At 31.3% G+C, this 18,529-nt stretch overlaps 2 protein-coding genes across 2 annotated transcripts; both read left to right on the top strand.

Annotated features, from left to right (window-relative positions):
- The first annotated feature begins 292 nt into the window (after window positions 1-292).
- On the top strand, window positions 293-6,703 carry LOC108914742 (G-patch domain and KOW motifs-containing protein). Its single transcript, XM_018720613.1, has 6 exons — window positions 293-522; window positions 583-761; window positions 1,056-1,260; window positions 4,546-4,717; window positions 4,774-4,906; window positions 6,036-6,703. Exons 1-6 carry the CDS (start codon window positions 386-388, stop codon window positions 6,677-6,679), a joined length of 1,470 nt encoding a protein of 489 aa, XP_018576129.1. The 5' UTR covers window positions 293-385; the 3' UTR covers window positions 6,680-6,703.
- A 7,906-nt stretch (window positions 6,704-14,609) lies between these two features.
- On the top strand, window positions 14,610-15,868 carry LOC108914743 (DNA replication complex GINS protein SLD5). Its single transcript, XM_018720614.2, has 2 exons — window positions 14,610-15,220; window positions 15,563-15,868. The coding sequence occupies exons 1-2, from the start codon at window positions 14,815-14,817 to the stop codon at window positions 15,817-15,819; spliced, it is 663 nt and encodes a 220-aa protein (XP_018576130.1). The 5' UTR covers window positions 14,610-14,814; the 3' UTR covers window positions 15,820-15,868.
- Window positions 15,869-18,529: the final 2,661 nt, after the last annotated feature.

The following is an 18,529-nucleotide window of genomic DNA, read 5'->3' as shown; positions in this document are numbered from 1 at the left end:
CCGGCCGCATTTGCGGTCGGGGTAGACGACGGATGGGGCCCACCTACGAAGGCTGTCCGGGCCTACACGAGATGAGGCAGGATAAATAGGGATAATCCCCCTCGATCCCAAATCATTGAGGCCAATTTCTAGCCATAGAATAATGGCGCGGTTACAAGTTTACCGATTAAAAACGCCGGTTACTTGTTTGACAGTTGGTTAACCAATTTCAGGTAATCACTGTTCCAAAATTATACAGATATCTGGAAATGACAAATAATGGAACGTTTAACCAGGGTTTTGGTTAACCATGTTTGATATCGGAACACAATCTAAATCTGACGTTTCATTTATAGGTTATGTTTATACAATTGCTTATTTAATTTTTTTTTTAATTTAATCGGACATGGATATAAATAAAAAGATATCTTTTGGTTTCAACAAGTTAGCGAAAAAAACAGTGATAGTACGGACACAGCCTAGTGAAGAAAAAAAAGTTGAATTGATAGATTGTTTAGAGGGGCAATCTATTAAAATTAAAGAGTAACTACTGCTGGTGTTTTAAATAAACAATACTCATTTTGAATAATTATTTTATTTTAGTGCAGTGGAGGTAATTAAAGAACCACTTGTTATACCCATAAAGGATAATAAAAAGAATTTACTTGATAGAGTCAAAGAGGCTAAAATCAAACGGGAAATAAAATCAGAAAACGCAGAAGACAATCGACCTGATTCGGAGCTGACTCTAGAAGAACAAGCAGCAAGAGCATTAATAAACGGTAGGTATTTTATCTGGAAATATGAAACCCCTTTTCACCTTATTTGTCAATTTTATAAAATTCTTACTTTGTTAATATAACCTCTTCACAAAGTTTCAAGTACATATTAAGAGAAAATATTAATTAAATAATATATACAATAATTGATAAAAGTACAAAATATAGTAGGTATTTATTGAATACAAAAAAATTATTTTATTTAGTTTCCATATGCAAATATTCCAAAAATATCATTTACTTAATTAAGTAGGTATTCATGAAAATGTGTAATGTAATTATGTTTATTTATTTTAGATGCCAAAAACCGTCTAGAAAATAACAGTGTTTCTAATAGTAAAGTAACTGTGCTTCCTATAAAAGAAGATAAAATTACAATTGATGGTGAAGAAGAACCCACATTAGAAGATTATGAAAATATCCCTATTAGTGACTATGGAATGGCTATGTTGAGAGGCATGGGATGGAAAGAAGGAACGGGAATTGGGAAAAATCCAGCTAAGTAAGCTGTGTTCCATTAAATTTTTAATCGAGTTGGTATTTATTATAATAATTTTGCTGCAGATTCTAAATAGCTAATTATTGTTTACAAAATATTGTTTAAAATTGTTTGTTTGAGACAGATAAGCTTATGTTAAAACTGTATTTTTTCTGTGTCTCATTTTAAAAACTCTCGCTCGTTATCATTACTTGGGAAAGAATATGAGAAGTGATTGGCTTTGCTCTTTAAGTTTCCAGATTTGTTAGAATGTAGTGTATTGCAACATTGATTGTACTTTTTTTTAAGATTTTTTTATAAATGTCAAAAACCTAGTCATAGAATTTGTTGCTTATCACTGTAGATAATTTACTACCGCATTTATTGTTATTTCTCGCTCTGCTTTTTTTTTAATAAAAAAACAAGATTTGTTAATGTTGTTATAGTAACGTTTCTTCTGAAAATTAATTATTTAAGAAATGCATATAAAGGCCGATTCTCACTTAAGGGATTTCACCCCGGGTTTCAACCCTGCATCAAAACCCCAGGACTTTTCAGTACACACCTGTGCATTATGAGCTTTGTAAAAAACCCTGGGTGTTTACCCTTGAAATGAGAACATGTTCAATTTTTTTGTTGTGGCTGACGAGTTTTTCGTGAAAATTCACTAGATTTGTGAGTTCGTAACGTGTTTTTAACAAAGTACTAGGGATTTTTTTGTTTTGTTGGCGTTACTTACGACACCACAGTTTTTATGTTTATGTGAGTGAGAACTATTGAATGGGGTAAAGGAAAAAGCAATAAAAATGAATGAAACCTGTGAAACTGCAGCAAAAGGAATATTGGAGGGAAGATTTATTTGGGGCAAGACTTTAATAGTGTTGTAACAAAATCGACCTATTTTATACAATTTAAAACACGTAGAGTATAAAAATAAAGTAAAAAGAGAGGCTGCGATACGGTCAATTAAAGAAGAGTTATTAAAGTTACCTTCGTTGAGGCATTATTGTGCTTGCTACCCCACAGATTATTGTAGCTAGCAATATTGCTTCTGTTTCCATAACAGTTTTTTTAATATTGTTATTCTTTTTTCTGTTTTGTGATTGTTATATTTATGTTATATTTAACAAGAGAACAATTAAACTAAATTTTCTCACTCAGCATCGGAAACTGTCAATGCCTATCAACATAGAACATAAAAACAACTAGATTTGACTCAACTACACCAACCCTTGAATAAACTTATAAATGTGCATTCATAAGGGATTTCACCCTCGACCTTGGAAAAACTCTTGCAATGGGTTCACATAAAACCCCGGGGTCAAGACTCTGCTAAAAACTCCTAAATGGGAATCAGCCTTAAGTAACAAAATGACGAAAAACCAATTAACAATGAAAAAATCATTAAAATACAGTAGTTTTTACTTATTTTTAAGCAGATGTTCGAAAACATTAATAATTGTACTTCAAAAGGTTAAAAGTACAGCATTTTAATGGTTTTTTTCCTGTTACCTAATTTAGTTTTCACCACTACTTATTTATTTTTATCTTTCTTCTTAATAAAGAGATTTTTTCTATTTATTATAAGTTTTTGCTGGTTATTTGCTGGTAACTTTTAATAAATTTATCTTGGAAATGGTGCTTGTAGTAATGTTAACTAGATGTTCCATTGGTGGACTGTATTATGTAAAAATTTGATGAAACATTAAGAACAAAAAGTGGTGGTGAATTTAGACATGTACTCTTAATTGGCATCAGCATCCAGCAGCACAAAGCACAAGTAGCTAGCTTCAAATCGATTATATTGTGGGTAATTTTCATTGCATCATTCTAGAGTAAAATTGATTTAAAAATTATTTTACACATTGAAAATATTTTGAAGTGGAGTGGATATTATGGTATGAACGTAATCAATAATCACTTTATTTCACAAAAAAATAAAAAAACTTTCAAAAGTGATTGTTAAATAAATAGTGAATCCTTAGTGAAGTACCTACGTATCTTAATTATTTTCCTTAACTTTATTTTTGTAAATAGCTTTCCAAATATTTGAAAAATAATTTTTCCATATACTTTTTTCGTTATGCCACAGAGCCTTCATAAATGATTACATGCCACATGACTAGTAATTTTGTTTGGAACAGTAATTTTATCAGTGGACAATTATATTTCGATGAAATTAAAAATTATTAAAATGGTAAGATCAAGATTACATTAAAACACAAAATTCTGTTTCTCCGGCTGTGATTGGTGTAATTTTTCATGAGATTTTATTGACAGTAGACATAACGGTTATTGTTCATTGCGACACTAAGGTTTAGGGATTTTTCATTACGTACCAGCCCTGCAATGTTGGTTGCCTAATCTCAGCGGTTACATGGCTTACAAACATTTATGAATGCCCTGTATAATGATACTAATGACAACATATTTTGTAGATTATCTCCAAATTCTATAAATTTGATTAGTAAAAAATGAGCACTTCTGTTTATCATCACTTGCCGTCAATTTGAACACGTTTTTCAGTGTAAAATTGACTACAATTTGTAATTTTTCAAAAAAGTGTTAGCAAAAATTAGCCAATACTCCCTCAATTTGGAGCGCTCGTTATTAAAGTTTACAAACTATTTTTTTATCATCATATTAAAAATTTAATAATAGCAACAGTTTCAGAACAATTTTCTTTTGTCTTAAATGATTTTGGAGGTATCTGGGAAAAGCAACTCTCAGGGGCACTGTTGAGAGGTTGCAACTTTTTCTTTTATTCTTAGTCATAAAATGACTACGTTAAAATATTGCAGGCTAATTTTGGAACATCCTGTATTTTCCAGGCTAAACTATTAACGTCTAGTCCAAACTGTGTTCCGCGGAACCCTAGGGTTCCCCACAACCTCTCTGGGGGTTCTGCGACTCAGTCAAAGCTTCAAAATTTCCAATTAACAATATCGATACTATAAAATTCAAACAAATGTATACTCCTAAAACTTTTTTATTTTTATAAGTACACACGTATAAGTTACTATAAGAGCTTAACAAGACATACGTAACGACAAAACCAAAGTATTGCAATGCGCTTAGTGCAGACTTTGAAATGCGTAAAATTTAAAGCCATAGTTTAATTTTTACTTACTGGAATATTTATTTTGTTAATCGTAGTATTTATAAATATATTATATAATCAGTAAAAAATGTGTTAGAAAATTTTTTTAGGTGTGGGGGATTCCTCAAAAAAATTGAAACATTTGCCGTGTTCCGCAAGTCGTAAAACTTTGAAGACGTTGGTCTAGTCTAATGATTGTTCTGTTTTAGGGCTGCAGAAGCGAGTACTCCTGAATTACGGCCCAAAGGTTTGGGCCTAGGTGCCACACGGATAATTAAGGCTGAGGAACCTGTGCTTGATAAAGACGGGAATGCGTTAATTTTGAAAAAGGGGGTCTTTGCGAAAATCATTGCTGGTTCACATAAGGGTAACTACTGTGAAGTAAATCAAAATGTAATAATATTGTTTAGGCATTTTATTAATAGGATGATTTTTAGGTTCAGGGTTTAGATGATGAAGCAGGGAGGGTGATAGTAAAAACATCACTGAAAGGAGAAATTTTAACTTTGAATGAATTTTTAATTGTACCTGTTACGCAGTTGGAATATTCTCAAGGGGCAAAGGTTTTAAGTGAGTTTTACCAGATTTTTGGGGAAAAGAAAATGCCTGATGTAACTTTTTTACATTGTTAATAAAATGAATACAGGCTTATGTAAGTTGTTATCGCTGAAATCGATTTTTTTTTCCAAGAAAAAAACTGCATATTTGTCTATTGTTTGAAAACGATTAATAATATACTTAATAACTTTCCATTCAATTTTTAATTTATACAACGTGGTTCATATTTTCAGAGCAGATAATATAGAAAATAATTACCTTTTTGCAAGATTTTTTTCCAAATTGGATAATAAGGGAGATATACTTATATTAAGGGGATGATAGATATTATGTTTATTGCGATGTTTTAAAAGTTCTTCGGGACATCTTACTCATATTTTAAACTAGAGCATATGAAAGTTAATTTATGCAGTATTATTCAATTTCCATGTTCTGCACAAGGGCAGTTTTAGGAAGTAACTGCCACTGTAACCAGTTTTTTATTTTCTTCTACAGAATTGGCGAATATATTGAGAAGCTAATTTATCTACTATTTTAAGGAGGTTTATCGGGTACGGAGGTACGTCTAAAGTCTAACGAGAGTAAATTCGTTAGTGACTAAAGTAATAAGCCTTTAGATTTGGCAACGTTGCACCTGGCTGGCTTTGTTTGGATGCCTAAGCTTGAAATATATATCATATGTCACCTGCGAATTTCAAATAATACACTACTTTGAGAACCGCGGCGTTGCCGCTATCAAGCATATGGAAGTTAACTACGACAGCAGCTTGAAGGAAAATTATTATAAATTATGTATCTTACAAGTACCTAATCGATTTCTACGAGCTGTCATACGTTTCCTTAGATATCGGTTTCCTATTTATATAATTTGCTGTAGATACTGTTCGTCAATTGTTGCCCATTCTAAGTGGAAAGAATAAAAACATTGCATTCTCATAAGACTGTACTAAATTGTGAAAAATTATTTATTTAATATCTCGTCTCTTAGGTATCCAAACTAGTCATAATTTTTTTGATGATTTTCTTTATATTAATAAGCTTATATTAATTTTTTTATGAATATTTGTTCGTCAATTCCAAATCGGAAAAACCTCCTTAATGTAAAAGAGTTGACTCTCTATAATAACAATTTGATTTTCAGATAATGCCAAGTATGAAGAATATAAGGAAAAGTCAGACAAAAAGCTTGAAGCTCAACGAAAGACGAAAAACGAGAGTGTTGAAAAGGATTCAGATAATGATTCTGAGAAATATACCGGGAATAAAAAAAATTGTTCAAGCTCTCAGAAAATGGAACGACCAAGTAAATCAAGTGACCATGAGAATAATTTAAGTTCAGAGAATCAAAATGAAAGAAAACCTAGGCAACGTGGAAATTATAAAAACAGAAGTGAAAGTGATGAAGAAAGAGAAAGGTATAAAGATAAACATGACAGTCGCAGGAATAAATATAGAGACAAACAGACTCTTAGTTCTGACTCTGACAATAAATATAAAAAATCTAGAGATCGGTATAGAGATAGTTCTGATTCTGGTGGTGGAAGTAGGAAAAATAAAAGCAAGGATAAAAAAAAGAAAAAGGATCGACACAGAGGCAGAAGTAAGTCTCGAAAAGAAAAACAAAAAAATAAAAAATCAGAAAGAAGTAGGGATAGGTCACCCTCTTATGATTATAAGGGCCAAGAGAGTAGTAAGAAACACAAGTCGAAATCAAGGCATAGACGAAGAAGTACTAGTAGCAGTAGTAAGTCCTCAGATAGAGATTATCGAAGCAATAGGAGATAATATAAATAAATAAATTATAATTTATATTGCCTTTAAATATTTTCTATGTATTAATTTTTTTATGAGGTAAAATAAGAAAAAATAAAATATTTTTTAATTTAATACAGCCTGATTCACAACCTATCCAATAAAATTTGGGAATAGATGCGGCATGAGAAATGGAGTCAATATCGTAAAAAAAAATTTGTAAAATCCTTCTAGAGATGATAGAAATGTATACGCTCAGTTGAAGAATGTGAGCGCGGGTAAAAGAAAACGATTACAGTTGTATTGGGCTACTGGGCAATAAATCATAGCAGCGACAAGTGGTTCATAAATTGCCCAGCAGTGCAGTGCAGCAATGCGGAATTTGGTGTGAATCAGGTAATTTTAATTTATTATAGGCACCTTCTATCAATCATTCATATTACAATAATTGCGAAAGGGAAAAATAAGGGATATTTTGTTTACTAATATTATCACATTTCGGAGACCTTTTGAAACGGAACAAAACGAAATTTACCACCAATATAATAAAATTGAGGACATAAATAATTAAAATATGTTGTTGGCCAAATGAACATATAATAAAAATTTTCTACACATTATATACAATTATTATTTACCTTTAGCAGAACATTTTTTTAGGGACACCTATGGAACTCATTAAATTTTATTACCAGACGTTTTTTTGTATATTCAACTGACTTCGTAAGAATTATATGCCAAAATATTTTATTATTTAAAACCATAAATTACGAGTAATTTTATTAATTAATAATAACAATATCGGCAAAAGTGTTGAACTTGTTGATATAAAATAGGTGCTATAAAATTCTATTTATTTCTTCTTTCAAGTTTTTGTCCATTTTATTCATACTTTGCCGGTCGCGTTGTGCAAGGTCAGGTTTTACAGTGGAGTAGTTTCCAGTGCCCTGCAGAAGTGTATTATTTTTAAATCATTTTCGATCTGCCCTTTTTGATTTTTTCTTTACAAAATTGTATTTGTAAGAGTCCCCTGTACATCCAAAATTTTTGTTTTGGATAAGTTCTGAATCGCCCTGTATACGGAGGCCAGCAAAAGTATTCGTCTAGGAGAGCATGTGACACACAAGAGATCTGTATCGATGTAAATAAAACACAAAGATCAACGAAACTTTTATTAAGTCATCGTGGGTTTAAGACCTCTACGCCCTCATACCTAACCAAAAAATATCATGGCAAAATCAAAATAACTTGTTATGCACAAAATATATATCGCAAATGTATTTGTACAGTTATGAAATTATGAAATACCAAATATGTATTGTAGCGAAATTACACATTTAATATTTGGTTGATTATCTTTTAGAGTTAAGAACGTCGGAAAGTCGGAGTGATATAGAAGCTACTAATATCTGGGTCAAATCAAGGTCTATACTCTGGATTCTGGATTCTGCAATAATTTGGAGGGTAACTCAGTATATTGAGTTACAGCACTTGTGCATCCTCCCAGCAAGTGATCAGCTCTCCTGAGCCGTCAAGGTCTATACTCTTCCATTCATTGGTTTTCAGTTGGGTTTTATGAATTATACTGTGTTTTCATTCACATTTTTCAAGTTCGTCTCATAAATTCTCGATGGGGTTAAGATCTGGACTTTGAGGAGGTGTAGCAAGGATATGGGGTATATTGAACGCGATCTACTGATGTACTTCGTAAGCTGTATGCTTTGGATTGGCCTGCTGAAAATACTAATCATCGTCCATTCCAAGCAAATTGGCACTTTCTTTTAAATTTTCCATCATAATGCTTAAAAGTACATATGTTTATCCATTATTACTAATTTTCCAATACTTCTGCCAGACATAAGCCCCATACCCCATACCATGACTCCTTGACCTCCATGTTCCACAGTAGATTGCAAATTGTTGGGATTCAGTTCTTTGTTTGGTTTTCTCCATAATGTATATTTGTCTGCTGGATCCGAATTAATTAAATTTCGACTCATCAGAGAAAATGACTAATCGAGAAATCATATACTGTTTTACAAAATTTAACCATTTTTTTCTTTTCGTAGCATTAATGTACGGACAATTCAAAAAATTACAAATTTTAACTTTACCGTGTGTCTACATTTTACAAATCCTATTATATGTAAGAGATAATAAGGATTTATTTTTACCAGGAGACTACTATCATAATTATTCTACCAGAGGAGGTAAAAATCTTATGATTCCCCTACATAAATTGACAAAATATGAAGAGTCCTAATATATAAGGGAATATTAATATACATCAATATAAAAACATCACTGGTAATAAAACATTTAATAAACAAATAAAACATTATTTAACTGAAAACAGTTTTTACTCAATTAATGAGTTTTTGAGCATGTATTAGTGGATCTTCGATTATGTTTATTGTCATTTTGCTAAATTATATTTTAGACTGTATTACGTAAGTTTTAAGTTTTATACTAGATTTAGTACTTATTATACACATTTTGTGTTACTTTGTAGTTGTGTTTATGATAAATATTGCATTTTGTACTGACTAATCCTATACCAACAGTTCACCAACCTTCAACAAAATTTTACAAGGCGTTTCACAGTTATTTGAGATTTTTTTTTAATTTCTTTAATACCCTCTAAACAAAGTAAAGGGTAGAGGTAAGTTGAGTTAAATCTGTTTATTTTGATCAGAAAGCAATATTCGTTCATTCCATATAAAGCAATATTTAATGCATTTGCAAAAATTAAATACGGTATATGGTTTTATTAAATCACAAATTTCAATATTCTTCAGATATTTGTTCGAAAAATTTTAATTTTATGTTTTTGGTTACAAAAAACATGATAACATTTTATTTATACTTTAGAAACTTAAAAATTTNTCATGGATGATTTTCAATAAGGCTTTAGATTTTCTTCTCTCTAACTGTAAGTAGTTTCAGACGTCCGCTTCTACTTTTATTTTAGATGTTGTTTTCCTTATCAAATCAGTTGGTGATGTACCGAACAGTTGAATGGCTTCGGTTGACAGCCTTTGTTGTTTCTGATAAGAATTTTGTCGGTTGTGTACTCTTAATATTATACAGGGTGTAAATGATAAGTTTAGCCAAATTTTAATGGTGTATTCTACAGATGAAAATAGGCATGATTTGCCCTATAAAATTTTTTGATAGGACGCTTCCCTACGGAGATACAGGGCCTATGCTATAGGTCCCATAACGACTCGCACTTGTGATAGAAAATAGTATGTGCAACTCGTTGGTCGCTTTCAACTGCGTCCGCGTGGCGCTATTGGCAACTTTTCCCCACTCGTTACATAATGTACTATTTCTTGTAACTTGACTGGCAAAAAAGATTGAGTGATAAAATTTGGTGGATGACATTTTTTTAGTAGAGATTATTTCTTCATGGATAACTTATTCCAAAATATAGTAGCGTAGTTATTGGGGAAGTAGGGGACATTTTTTGAAAAAATATCATACGCTACTAGCTTTTTAAATAATTTTAAATGTTTTTAAAATGTACATTACCATTTTCTATTGATTGCTAATTGTGTAATAATACCTAATATTTTTGAGAGATTTCAAAACATAACAATAAATAAATAAATAATAATAAACAAAAATAATATGTATTTCATTTGGCAATTGTTGTTTCTTTTCCTTTTCCTTTGCTGAACCACTGCATATTCTCTCGTAAACATCTAAGTTTTCTGTTAAAAAAAAGTTTGTGAAAGTTTTAAATCGACCCATTAAGAAAATTCAATGTTTCAATTTGAGAAAATTAACATTTTTAGACAATCAAAAAATTGTATAAATTTTACTTCTCCATAATAAATATTTTAAAACAGTAATCTATACAGAATATAACTAAAATGCTTAACTAAATTTTAAGGGTAGATTGTACATCATAAATTAAGAAAATAGATATGAGAGGCCTGTTAGAAACCAGAATTTATCTTTAAATTTTTTTTTGGAATCATAATTTGAATGAATTTTTGTTTATATACAGGGTGGGCCAAATATTACCAATAGATTCTACTATGAAAATCAAGGTGAGTTGTACAAATAAAATTTTGTCGAAAAATATTTAATGTTCGAGATGCAGATTGTTAAAATTGAAAAAATTAAAAACTATTTTCAAGAAGTTTTTTTAAATTTGATGTACATACTGATGTGGATGTTTATCATCGGATACAATTTTATGTAAATACAAAAAACTGTTGCGCCTAAATTTCAGTCTCGAAAACCATTTATAAAAAATAAAGCACAAATAATAACAAATTAAATAAATTCTCAATAGTTTTTCAGTATTGCAGGTATATTTGTTGCTTGTCAAAAAGACACTGTTTTTGAGACAACTATTAATGTTAATAAGGTCGTACAGTTAATGCACAATGTTAATTCATTGAAAATGAAAAAAAAAAGTAAAAATGTAGCAGGATTTAATCGATAACTTTCTGCAAACAAAATGCTTCAATAATTTTATTAATCGTCTGTTGTGCAACAATTAAAAATGCAAGATGTTCTAATATTATTAACTGAATTAATTGATAATTTTCTACCACCTGCTAAAAAAATACTGTGGAAAGTTTCTAATATCATTGGCAGCTTCAATTATTCTTTGACCATAGAAAGTATAGTACTAACGTAGAATGAAATGTCCCTAATATTGCCACTAAACCGCGAAACAGCGCCACGTAACGTTTTGGAAGCTTAGTACTACTTAGCTCCTAATGAGTAGGCAACACTTTATACTTTGTGAACTGATTACAGCGCCATCTATCGTATGGAAACGACTTCTCACTTATATCCTCTATATTATATTATTTTAAAAATTTTAAAAGTAAACCCTCATACAAATAGGAATAGTCAAGTGTCAATACTTTTGAGAACAGATTATTTAGTTAAACAGAAAATGTAGCGAAAAACTAATATTCAGTACTTTTCTAATTCGCTTCTGCTTTGATAACGAAACTAGAGGTTTCATAAAATTTGTTTTTCCAGTGCGTAACCAGACTTATACATGTAGATGTATGTCTCTGGCATCTCACTATTAGGCAAAAGTTTTCAGTATTGACACTTGACTGTCCCTATCGGTACAAGGGTTTATTTTTCCAGTTTTTTTTTCTTCAAACTATGGCAAAATATCCAAATTATAACATTTATAATGCCACAAATAAATACAGACAATTTCTTATTTATTATTTTATTATATTATAGTATTTTTCAAATTTTGACATTTGCCAAGATATACTTAGTAAATGGTTTCGATAAGGAAATAAAACATTTTTTAATAATTTTAAGTTTATTTTGTATCTACAAGAAATCCTAATTGATTTATACAGAATGTTGTTATGCATGTACTATTAAAACAATTTCTTGTTATGTATTTAATTGTAGGTAAAAACGACAACGATTTAATTCATTTGCTTCATAAACTTGATAAGTTGGTAAGTAAGCTGTAAAAATATAAAAATTATGCATGAACTGTTATAATAATCTCACGGAGATAGGTATACACCTAACCGAATATTTGTACAATATTGGGTTAAATTCAATAGTTCATATAGTTTGGAACTTTCAAACCTTAATATTAACAGTATATTTTCTATGTCTCAAACTGAATAAAGAAACCAATTCACCACCATTAAAAATTTTGTAAGCATCTAAGTATCAAAGGTTTTATAAAATATTAGTTGGAGTTTATCATCATACACATAATTATTTTTATCTATATTTAACTTAAATAATATGTAATTTCAAACATGAGTATGAGTGTTCCACATAATGTTGGTAAAAATATAGGTTTGGTTTTTAATAAAACTATATAACTTAAAACACACATCGTTTTCCCAGTATAATATAATAACAAATAGAAAACTCTTAAGCACTAAATAATTGTAAACACAATTCTTGCAATACTATAATTTACAATTTTCAGAGGATAACCTAAGAAACCAACGACACAGAATTATATTCTGTGCCAAAGATAACCAAAGCCAAACTTCAAATACGTGCAAAGCAGAGATATGGAGTAGGGAGAATGAGCGTCAAGATCATGGAGACTATACAAGGAGCCCGAACTCCATGTAAACCAAAATCTTACAAAAATAAGAGGGCGCTAGTGTTCCATATGTCCCATATGTAGAGAGGGGGATAAAAAAGCGGCAGTTTGAATGGTTTGAATTATAAATCAATCATGTCATTTTTGTAATGTGTTAAAAATTTTAAAATAAATAATGTAAGCTACTTTGAATTATATAAATCATGAAAATATGTCATTCCGGACTGTAATTAAACTAAATAGGTAATCAAAAATATTAGCTTTATGAGAAGAATTTGGTGTTTGTAGAAAGAAACTAGTTTTCAAGGAATTTATGACGTGATCTTGTTAATATTAACCTATAAGTAAGGTTTATGTTTTCGATAATTACTTTGTTAAAGATTTTAGTTTAATGTTAGTAAAAAATAGTCACATTTTATACAGGAAGTTGCCTTTAAAAAAATAGTAATTCTTGTATTATTAATATGGAATTTTTACTTGTGGTAATAAAAAATTGAATATAAAAAAACTCGGTGTTTTAAATAAACTTTTTAAAGTATTACAGATGTCCGATTTTGAGTCCAGTGATTCAGATGACTTATTAGACGCATTGTCCAGCTTGAGTGATGATGAAATAGATTTATTCTAAGAAACAGAAAGAGTAAAAAATAAGAACTACTTTGAAATTACTGTACTTGAATATAGTGGCCAAGTATTTTTAACATTTTCGTGTTAGCATATGGGAAGTAGCTAATAGAATTGAAGAAAAATTTGCCATTTGCTAAGTAACTTGTCTCCACAGATTATAGAATGGCCGAGATAATGAGGCAGTTGTAATCAAACAATATTTTACCCAATATGAATTTCCAGAGCAGGTTATAGGAATAATTGATGGGAAAGGAATTCATATAAGATAAAGTATATCACAATCCATATTTTTTTAAATAACCAATAATATACTATATTCTAGTGTAACTGAAAACTGACTATGGAAAGTCGATAAATTATGGTTGGACAATTTCTAAGCTGATTGCCATGTTNTTAAGCGGAGACTCTTGAAGAGGGTCTTTCGCTGTCTGTATCGTCCATGTATATGTATATGTTCTCCTCGTTTTCGGAGTCCGACATTTTGTGCGTGCGTGGGTGCGTGCGTGCGTGTGTGTGTGTATGTGTGTGTGTGTGGGTATGGATGTGGGTGTGCGTGTATGTGTGTGTGTGTGTGTGTGTGGGTATGGATGTGGGTGTGCGTGCGTGCGTGCGCGCGCGGGTGTGTGTGTGTGTGCGCGCGTGCGTGCGTGCGTGCGTGTGTAGGTTTTAGTCGTGTGGGGATGCACCCTTACGGGGGCGTACGTGTCTTTTGGTGTATTTGTCTGTCTGGTATATTGTTTGTCGGGGGTCGCAATTTTAAAGAAATGTATTCTAAAGTAATGAAAATAACTGATAAATAAGTAAAAACTTACCTGGGCATAACCCCGGCACAGGTGCTGTAACAAAGATGCCGACGGCGTCTATGCTTAAGCCGGGGATTAGGTCGGTGATTAAAAGGAAAGAAAGGGATTNAACTTTCTATTTACCATTTATAAAAACAAATTGTAATAATTATTGACTTGACTTCTAGTTTTTAGGTTTAGTATACCTCCCCGCTCCCCAATATATCTACTAAACTCGATATAAATAAAATAAAATTGGTTATTTGCTTACTTCACTCGTATTTATGAAGCTACATTCATTTGGGTCATATGGAACACTAGCGCCACCCCAACTTCTGCCATTTCTTGGACAAATTTTGTCAATTTTCGCGTATGAGTTAGTGCTCCTTATCTAGTCTCCATGGTCTCCATGATCAAGAGCGAAAGATTTCGCGTGCTGTCAACTGTCAATAAACATAAACCATAACCTGAATTTTTATTGTTTTATTGTTTATGTGAGAACCTGCCATAGAAAATTGAATATTAATTTTTCTATGGAACCTGCGAATTGACCAAATGCAAATTAATGTTAGGCCATCAATACAGAAGAAGATAACCTTTTTCTGTCAAATCGTTGGTCTACGCTTCTACTTATTTTTATTTTAAGGAAGCAATTCCATAAAATTATATAACAAGTATCCATATTTATAATGGATATTGATCTCGTCAATAATTTGGAAGGCAGTGATGATGAAGATGAGATTCAGTTAACACCTGCTGAAGTTATAGAACTAATGGAAGAAGCTTGGATAAATGAAAAATTTGCTCCAGAGATTTTACCTCATAAGGCTGAAATAGTTGATTGTTTGTTAGGTCAAATATCTTATATGGAAAGTAACATACAGAGTTTAGAAAGTAGGGATTTTAAAAAAAGTATACATCTGTTAGAGGTAGATAGATTACATTTCCTAATATCAAGTTATTTAAGAATGAGGTTGGAGAAAATAGAAACATATGTGGTACACATTTTGGAACAAGAAAATGAAAGAATTCAGCAAGGAGTTGACTTATACTTAACTGAGCAAGAGTTAAAATTTGCTAAGGAATTTTCCGAAGGTCTGTAAATATGTGTATATTATATCGAGGACGTCATATCATAAGGGCATAAGAGCCACTATAGTCGGTTTTGGGTTTTTAGGGCGTATGACAACATACACTCAATTCGCTTAATATATCAGGAGGGCGTATATATTCATAAACATCAACACTCTATTCTAACGCATTTTACATTATTCTAACGCAAGTATGAACCAATTTTGCAAAACTATAATATTAGAAAGGCGTAAGCCTGTAAAATTTCAGATTTGGTTCGTACGCCCTTCTGATATGACGCCCTCGATGACACATTGAAAAAAATAAAATAAACGTTTTCTTTTCAACCCCTCTACTTGTTTTTAGGTTTACAGCAGCACTTTGAAAACATTTCAAGTTTTTATCCTAGATTACCAAGGGACGAGTGGAATCAAGCAACTGTGAAGCCAAATATTCATAACTTTGTTTTTTTAAAATCCAAGAGTGATATTGACGATGTAGTTATAGATGATGGAAAGAATGTGCAAAATGATTTGGTTTACTTAAATCGTGGTTCTCAGGTGATAATATCCTATAAAAGTGTAGCAACATTAGTGAAAAGAGGTGATGTTCAATTAATATAATGCAAAGATAATTTTAAGGTAATAAAAAGGAATATATTTTTTTATATTAGAATGCATTTAAATTCCATATATTCATTATTGCTCCAAAACTTATTAAGCTCGATTGATATAAATTAAGATATGAAAGAGATTGCAATATTACACAAATTCTAACTGATAATTTAGGTCAGGTTAGATTTCTCTGTATCTGAAACATGAAAAATACCTAAGTCATGAAAATGATTTAATTAAAGTTGTCTCTGGCTTACGTCATATAATGCACACGTAGTGAGCTGCAAAGCAATATGAACTTGACTGTCCCTAGATTCCAATTATTACAGTTTAATTAAGAGTTGGTTTACAGTTCACATACCTAAAAAGTATGATCATGTCACTTAATTAAAACTTTTTGGTGCCTTTTGAATCTTGGATGAAATTTGGTGTTAGTGTTGAATAAATGTTCAAGTGATGTGCAAAATCTAAGTGTCACTGGTAGTAGATATAAAGTGGGTGCTGAGGCTTCTTGAAAAAGGGTCACACGTGCGAAGCAATCACACATTCGAATAAATTGCCAAGTTGCAAGTGTTGTTATTTAAACCGTAGCAAGTAGCATCTTGAACAGTGGCAACCAAGGACAACTTTTTACACTCTGCATGGTGGTTGTAGTGCCAAGGTTTAAAAAGTTTTAATTTTATTCATGTCATCTCACAAAGTTGCTCATATAATCTGTCGCGTCAATTTGGGGCAGATTTTTTATTAAATATCGACGCTTTAGTACGAAAATATGCTATCTCAGATTTTGGTTGGAAAACATGCTATCTCAAATTTCAGTTGGAAAACATTCTATCTCAAATTAAGCTTGGAAAACATGCTAACTCAGATCTTTAGGTAAAAACATGCTATCTCAGTGTGACTAGAAATTTAAGTTGGCACAATGAATGATTGAAACCGTGCATTTATAATAAACTCATATAACATATTTTTTAAAAAATAAGGAATGTTTATGTTCAGGTACACTGTTTATTTTATTTTTCTTTTCAACATTTTTCAATTAATTTTGTTAAGTTACTGTTATAAACGACAACATTGTTAATTAAAAAAATAGAATAATATGCAGTATGCTGCAACACGTACATTACTAGACGTGTTTTAAAATAACAAATTATAAAAAAAATAGTGTATACCTTAATATATAAAAATGTTTGTTATTACTAAATATTATTATATTTTTTCATACAAGTTTGCTTTGATATCAAAATTAATAGCATACTCTTATCTGATTTATAGTCTCTACTTTTGATACACTTATTTTTCTTTATCACAAAATCTGTGATGCACAATTTATTCTGAAAATAATTTTGTATGCCTAAGGAGACTGCAATAAAAAGAATTATATAGTGGACCAGGCTAGGCCCTAAACTCCGGGTCCGAATCGTTTTTACTGCACCTCAATAAAAACAAGGTAGCGGTGTCCTTGCATAGACTTTGGAAATGAAATGCAGGTATGCGACACTTTTATTACCGGTACTTTATGATCTGCTGATGATAAACGTGTGCATGGGGAACCGCAAAAATGTGCACTTGCAAATCATATGCGCCCGTCACAACGATATATGTATACATATCATTCAACTTTATACATTATATTTATATTCTGGTTATTATGTTAACTCTATTAACAGTATAGTGACTATAAATCAAGTAAGAGTGCGCTATTAATTTTTATATCAAAGCAAACTTGTATGAAAAAAATCGAATAATTTTTAGTAATAACAAACATTTTTATATATTAAGGATTAAGGTATACACTATATTTTTTATAATTCGTTATTTCAAAAAACGTCGAGTAATGTACGTGTTGCAGCATACTGCATATTATTTTATTTTTTTAATTAACAATTTTTTGTTGTTTATAACAGTAACTTAACAAAATTAATTGAAAAATGTTGTATAAAAAAATAAAATAAACAGTGTACCTGAACATAAACATTCCTTACTTTTTGAAAAATATATTATATAAATTTATTATAAATGAACGGTTTCAATCATTCAATGTGCCAACTTAAATTTCTAGTCACACTGAGATAGCATGTTTTTACTTAAAGATCTGAGTTAGCATGTTCTCCAAGCTTAATTTGAGGTAGCATGTACGTAGAGGTTATAGACGTAAACTCATATATATATATTCTCTGATAGTCAAGCTGCAATTAAAGCTTTAGCCGCACACAAGGTAAGTTCAAAACTGGTGTGGGACTGTTTACAAATGCTGACTGAACTGGCCACCAACAATACAGTCAGACTGTGTTGGGTGCCAGGGCACAAAGGCATTTGTGGAAATGAGAAAGCGGATGAACTTGCTAGGAAGGGATCCGAGACAGTGTTCATTTTCCCGGTGCCATTCTGTAGCACATCTCCCAGTGTGGTCAGGCCGGCTCTGTGCAAATGGACAGAGACAGAACATAGGAAATACTGGACTTCAGGGCCAGGACATAGCCATTCTAAGGAGCTTATGGAGTATCCTTCGAAGGGAAGAGCGAATGAGCTACTGAGCTTGAATAGAATCCGGCTCAGGAGAGTGACAGGACTCATAACGGGACACTGTCACTTTAGGAAACATCTACATAAGCTAAAGCTTGTAGACAGTCCAGTCTGCCGAGGATGTGAATCAGCGGATGAAACTTCTCTGCATATCCTGGGCGAGTGCCCGGGATTTGCACGTAGCAGAATGACG

This window comes from Anoplophora glabripennis, unplaced genomic scaffold (assembly GCF_000390285.2).
Source record: "Anoplophora glabripennis isolate ALB-LARVAE unplaced genomic scaffold, Agla_2.0 scaffold1203, whole genome shotgun sequence".
Taxonomy (NCBI): Eukaryota; Metazoa; Arthropoda; class Insecta; order Coleoptera; family Cerambycidae; genus Anoplophora; species Anoplophora glabripennis.
This window is presented reverse-complemented; position numbering and strand designations above follow the sequence as displayed.

Bases quoted from the DNA above. Each gene is read 5' to 3' on its own strand.
- LOC108914743 (XM_018720614.2), top strand. From the start codon at position 14,815: ATGGATATTGATCTCGTCAATAATTTGGAAGGCAGTGATGATGAAGAT. The intron at 15,221-15,562 runs GTCTGTAAATAT...ACTTGTTTTTAG, and splicing joins TGCTAAGGAATTTTCCGAAG to GTTTACAGCAGCACTTTGAA.
- LOC108914742 (XM_018720613.1), top strand. From the start codon at position 386: ATGGATATAAATAAAAAGATATCTTTTGGTTTCAACAAGTTAGCGAAA. The intron at 523-582 runs GTAACTACTGCT...ATTTTATTTTAG, and splicing joins CAATCTATTAAAATTAAAGA to TGCAGTGGAGGTAATTAAAG. The intron at 4,718-4,773 runs GTAAATCAAAAT...GATGATTTTTAG, and splicing joins ATAAGGGTAACTACTGTGAA to GTTCAGGGTTTAGATGATGA.